This window comes from Pinus tabuliformis, chromosome 8, assembly GCF_031772625.1.
Source record: "Pinus tabuliformis cultivar Carrire ecotype Pingquan chromosome 8, CPIR1, whole genome shotgun sequence".
Classification (NCBI taxonomy): Eukaryota; Viridiplantae; Streptophyta; class Pinopsida; order Pinales; family Pinaceae; genus Pinus; species Pinus tabuliformis.
The window spans coordinates 650,471,781-650,478,484 of NC_142294.1; the positions used below are offsets into that span (position 1 = coordinate 650,471,781).

Sequence of the window (6,704 nt, forward strand, 5' to 3'; positions counted from 1 at the left end):
TTGTTGTCTTTAGTTGTTTCCTCTCAGTGGGTAAACATCCTTTTGGCCAAAAATCTAGCATACGAGAAACCTCGGGCTTAAGAGCTGCATGTCAAAGGGTTCCAATCCGCCATTCGAAAACTCCTTGGGAAGCTACGTCTGCTCAGAAGTTCTGAGAACTGAGAATATTTCATTGAGCAAAGGATACCACCTGCCACCTCTGTCATTTTTATGAAACGAATGCCATGACTGTATGATAAACGAATTCTAGTAACTTCATAGCATGATAAACGAAGTCGTATCATTTTTGAATTTTATGCAAAGCACACTCATTCTATTCATCCCAGATTTTCTGTGGGGAAAAATTAATTCTATGAACCTGGTAAAATTCAACGATACCGATAAGTTTTATACCTTGAAGTTCTTATGGCACAGAACTGTGCTGGGCTTAAAGTTAGAATATGCATGCTTCATTGTTTTATATGAAGATGTTTGTGAATTTGTTTTTTCTTTGATTCCGTGCACACTGCTGGATATTGCAGGTTTATATTGTATACATGGGGAGTAAAGTGCATGATGACCCAGAGATAACCTCACTCCAGAATCATGAGATTCTTGCTGCTGTCCATGATGGCAGGTTGGTACCACAAATATTTCCTCTTTCAGATATGTTAACTTAATGCAAAGACCTCTCAATTTGAGGGAAGCTGTTAATATAGCATTTTTTAGAATATTTAGTATGAACTGTAAAATGACTGCTATCTTGGTCATTGAACTGTAAAATCTTTATTACACTCTGCTCTACCTACAGCATGGAGAAAGCCAAGTTATCTATGGTTTACAGCTACCGACATGGATTTAGAGGTTTTGCGGCCCAAATATCAGATACCCAGGCAGCAGATATGGCCAGTAAGTGATTTGAATATCACAACCATCAATTTTAGATCAGCTCGTTAAGAATTGATGAACTAAACCAGTTTTTACTCGATTTCTTGAACTAATATGTCTATGTTTTTGCATTAACTAAAAAAAAGGGGAAGTCGTTGTTTTCCCAATATCCTTTTTGTTTAAATTCATACATATATTTATCTTTATAGCATCCTTCTGAGTTGCAGAGATGCCTGAAGTTGTTTCTGTATTTCCCAACAAGCTGAGAAAGCTCCATACAACACACTCTTGGGCGTTCTTGGGCATGCCAGATGACAATTCTTTGGAAACCTCAACTAAGACTACTAGACTTCAAGAGGACATCATCATCGGTATCATAGACATAGGTACCTTTCTAGTTTCCATCACAGAAAAACCAATTTTTTGGATTGCAAGAAGAAATTTTAGGAATTTGATTTTTGGATTGCAAGCAGAAAATCCCCAGTTCCCATCAAAAAAAAAAAAAAACCAACCCTGGTTGCTGTCTTTAGTTGTTTCCTCTCGGTGGGTAAACATCCTTTTGGGCAAAAATCTAGCATACGAGAAACCTCGGGCTTAAGAGCTGCATGTCAAAGGGTTCCAATCCGCCATTCGAAAACTCCTTGGGAAGCTACGTCTGCTCCGAAGTTCTGAGAACTGAGAATATTTCATTGAGAAAAGCTAGTTGTGCTATACAGTTCAGTCTATATATATGTGTGTTTTGGTTTTTCGTTTTAATACACTCTGTTTAGCTAGAGTTTCTCACTGAGACAAAACTAGTTAAACAGAGTATCTCACTGAGACAAAACTGGTTGAATTTAACTAATTGTACTTACAGTTCACTACATTCTGTTTTGTTAGAGATAGCTCATTGGAAAAAGCGGGTTGCTAGTTCAGAATTTATCCCTCCCTTTTATAATACAGATTTAATCATGTAAATTCATTTTTATTTTCATTTTCATGTTTTGGTTTATTACATTGTTTAGTAAGTTTTATCTCATTGAAAAGACCCAGTTGTATTCTACAGTCTAAAGCACATATCAATCTGTCTCTTAGCTTGCCAGTGCTCAGAGAGCAGTTGCAAAAATACATGGGGCAACTATGATTGTAGCTGCAAAGGTGACCTTCTGTATATTAGAAACCATGATACCTGCATAAGTAAGTAGTTCAGTCATCTGCATTAGAGTCTTATACATGGAGGCACAATAAAATAGAATGTTGCTAGTTCAGAATTTATCCCTCCCTTTTATAATACAGATTTAATCAATTATATATGTAAATTCATTTTTATTTTCATTTTCATGTTTTGGTTTATTACACTGTTTAGTAAGTTTTATCTCATTGAAAAGACCCAGTTGTATTCTACAGTCTGAAGCATATATCAATCTGTCTCTTAGCTTGCCAGAGAGCAGTTGCAAAAATACATGGGGCAGCTATGATTGTAGCTGCAAAGGTGACCTTCTGTATATTAGAAACCATGATACCTGCATAAGTAAGTAGTTCAGTCATCTGCATTAGAGTCTTATACATGGAGGCACAATAAAATAGAATATAGCTAGTATTACGTAGTGTGCTTTATAAGAAAGTGCTTTAATTATAATTGTTGTCTGAACATGTCTTTCATACACTCATTACTTGTCCTGTCTAGCCAATTGTTTATTAGAATAGCTTGGACCCAATCTAACACTAAGATTTCATTTGAGATCTGCCCCTGATGTCAGATACATCACCTAATTTCCCATTTACTTTTGCCGTCACATACATCATTTCATATGCCATCTGCTTCCGATGTCAGATAGATCGCTTAATTGCTCCGATTGCTCACTTAACGTAAGTTTTTCGTTTTATGGTGATCATTAAATACTGGCCTGCTCCAATAAATGCTCCTCATATTGGATTATATCCCCTCCAATCTGATCTTCAAGTATTTCAGCTCCATTCCAAATCAATCCGTATATGTACTTACTTCTGCATGTGTCATGAATTTATCCCGCATTCAACTCTTGCGATTTTGCATGGCTTTCCTTATTTGGTTGTACGGTAAAATATTCCCAAAAACCCAGTTCCATTCACACTTAAAACCAGCTTGCAAACACATTGAACTCTTTTATAAATTGGCAAAAGCAATGCCTAATCTTACAAAAGAAAACCACCTTCTGCACCTAGATATTGACATACATCTCTCTGTTTCACATAACATGGAATCCATTAGCATAAGCCAACTTACTCAACTGGCGGCATTTTTTCTCTTAGCACTTGTTCTCATGACTCTTCTGATTATCGACATCGTAAAAGTAGAAACACAAAGAAAAAAGAAACCAAGAAAACAATAGCATCTCGAACGAGGAGCATATGAATCTACAACAAGTACTTGGCATGATTATGGAGTATCTTTGATTTACAACTCACATCTTTGTGGAGAGATAGTCAAAATTCTGAATCTCACGCCTATTTTTGCATTATTTTACGCGTTGTCTTAATTCCCCGCTTCCTTGTCTCTTACAGGTCTACGAGGGATGCTTCAAATATGCATTTGGATCTGCCATGGTGCTGAAACTCTCATTTTTTATGCAACTCTCATTTTTTATGCTTTTATCGTCTCTGCTGGGATGCCGATGATTACAAAACTAGCATATCAAGCTGACAAAGGAGAGGCACTGCAGACTGCCCTGATTGGAAATAACAGCGCTCCTTGAATCTAAAGAATCTAAACTGAGGACTGATAAATGTATCATTGATGCCAGTGTTCCTTTCAGGGAGTACCGTATGCAAGTTTCCAGTTTTGTTTGCCAACAGTTCCTTGTCTCTTACAGGTCTACGACGGATGCTTCAAATATGCATTTGGATCTGCCATGGTGCTGAAACTCTCATTTTTTATGCTTTTATCGTCTCTGCTGGGATGCCGATGATTACAAAACTAGCATATCAAGCTGACAAAGGAGAGGCACTGCAGACTGCCCTGATTGGAAATAACAGCGCTCCTTGAATCTAAAGAATCTAAACTGAGGACTGATAAATGTATCATTGATGCCAGTGTTCCTTTCAGGGAGTACCGTAAGCAAGTTTCTAGTTTTGTTTGCCAGCAGTTGCAGTTATCAATTGCTTGAGACAGTTTTCTATATATATGAAAACTTTCTGAAAAGAGTATCAGTCTGCTTCATAGGCATAATGTCTTAATTGTTAGCATTCGTGCTTGTCTTGTATTCTTCACATGTTACAGTCTGTCATAAGAAATGCTTATTTTCAAGGTTTTGCATCCCATCAGAGAAATTACTGAAATCTTTTGTTTACTGTATTCTCTATTCTTGTTTACAACGTTACCACTTGGACAAGTTAACGTTATTCAGATGGCGTTCTTGTCATTTCAAATTATGCAAGTATTTTAATGTGCTGAAACAACGTATGCAATAAATCTTGGTTAAACCAGTCATTTGGTAGGATAATAAGTAACTAGTTTTAACTTGATGCAAGGACTTGCTGCCTTGCAGCTTCCCTTGTTATTGACATATGATCAATAATTGAATTTCTTACTGCATGAATTGAATGAATTTAATAACACCTTGTTGGATAGTTTCAATCCCAAATACTTCTTGAAGTTTCTGGGTGATTAGTCAAAAGGACAGTGATGGGTAAATTATTTTGGAATGCTTTTAATATAAAATGGGTAAATATTATTTAGTAAATTTATTTATAATGTAAAGTGTAATTGTGTTTTTCATTTATTTGTTTATAATCCATTAAATGAAGAGACTCTACGATTTAATTTTTTTAATTTCATTACAAATTGAAAATAGAATTATGAAATAACAAATAACCTGGGAAGTTACCAGTCGCATGATCATAGTTGAAACAGATTGTTGATATTACCGTAAAGTAAATGAATGGACATAGATTTATATAAGCCTTCGTTTAGAATAGCCATATTTGCTTGATTATGCAGTGTTTCATCATGTGGGATTACTGTGTATTACAATAATATGAGCATCTATCACTGTCATCATGTTTTGATTATATATATATATATATATATATATATGAGAAATGCAATGGTAATATAAGTTAATATATTTGAGAAATTTTATATATATATTTTTATAATAGAAAATATATATATCATGAAGATTATTATAGATTTGATTTATAGTTTAAAAATAGAAAATATAAAAGAAATTGTTTCTAATAGGTACAATTTCTCATAAATATATGGTTATTGAAAATATACAAAACTTCTTTATATAACAATAAAAGTTAAAAATGAAGAAATACACCAAACTAACTATTTAATCACATATTCTTAACACTATAACTTTTGATATATCATGAATGGTTTCTTTGGAGAGCCTATCTGCTAATTAAACCACTAGCATAGAAGTAAAATGATCGCTATACCACAACACTTAATATGAAAAAATTGAATATATTTCTCAATTTTCCAATGTGATATTTCACATACATCTTCAACTCATCTCTTTGTCATTATGTAATATTCTTGATTTACTTAAAATAAATTATAATCAAATCTATAAGGGTGCCTTCTAATCTATAGGCTTGGTCCATAGTTTGTAAATTACATAATTTTATATTTTTTTTGGTAAATAAAATATATTAATGCATTATTATCTAAATTGATTAACTTTTTAATTTTATTAAAAATTATAAAATAAAAATATGAAATAACCAAAAATAAACATTTTAAACTTATGAGGCTCAAACATATAAAATTTGTTGACTAGCTCCAACAACCCCTTTCATTCAAAAGCAATATCTAGTTAATTCAATAATTAATTGTCATCTTGACATTGAAATCAACATGTTTTGCAATAATTTATTTTTGTCATTCTTTTCATTTTATTATTGTGAATTGGTAATTTATGTGAGTAATCTAGGTGAGGTCCAAAATCCAATCTAGCTACTACCACTATAACAACAAGAGTATCCCATAGCTTGTAATATCAAGAATTTATGACTTAGTAAGAGTTGATACTATCACAATGAGCTAAAGATGTCCCTCTTTTGGGAGGTCCACAAAACTCTTGCCTTATAAATAAGAGGAAAACCTTTTTATTTTGAAAGACTTGTTAAACAAAAGAATCTAAGTCCTTTGATTTTTTTAAGGTTTCTTACTAGTTTTGTGCTCACTTGTTCTCATGTTTATCTATTAGGAATGCATAATTGTTTATTAAGGGTGGAGGGATAGTAGTAATTTCTAGTTATGTTGGTTATATCCCTTAAGGGATTGGTTAACTAGGTTAATTTTTTGGTTTCCTTTGGTTTGGCTTCTTTACTTTACTTATTGATAGTTGTTTCTTAACTTTTTTGGTAGCTTTTGCATAGATAGATAGAAAGTCTAAAGTTTCTTTAGAACAATTATCAAGTTCATTTTTTATGTATTTAAAAATTTTCCTACCTTGATAGGAAATTAACTAGTTTCCCTAACTAGTTCTCCCAAGTGGTAGGGAAATTTTGAAGACCTATTTAGGCATAGGAGATGGTAAGGAAGAGCTAAACACATAGGATAGAAAGTAAAAAAATCATTCTTTTTCTATATTTTATGTGCTCTTTGTATACTTCATCTCACTAACAAAAGAAATGGTATACTTTCTCTTTTCACATGGTGGCTATGTAGCCCACAAAGAACTTCAACCACATTTATTTAAGTTGTGTAATATAATTTTCTTTCAATTTTTCTTTAAATTCATTGGTCTAATTTTCTTTCAATTTTTCTTTAAGTTGAAACTTAAAAGGGTGTATCTCAATCATTGGTTTCTATTTGGGTTTCTCTCCATCATACATGATGTGGTTACTTTAAAGTTTACTAC

General features: G+C 33.1%; 1 protein-coding gene across 1 annotated transcript; it reads left to right on the forward strand.

Annotated features, from left to right (window-relative positions):
- Positions 1-507: 507 nt before the first annotated feature.
- LOC149237216 (subtilisin-like protease SBT3.6) lies at positions 508-3,871 on the forward strand. The gene is made up of 4 exons (XM_089369203.1): positions 508-616; positions 791-888; positions 1,095-1,238; positions 3,699-3,871. Exons 1-4 carry the CDS (start codon positions 537-539, stop codon positions 3,869-3,871), a joined length of 495 nt encoding a protein of 164 aa, XP_089225329.1. The 5' UTR covers positions 508-536.
- The last annotated feature ends 2,833 nt before the right edge of the window (positions 3,872-6,704 follow it).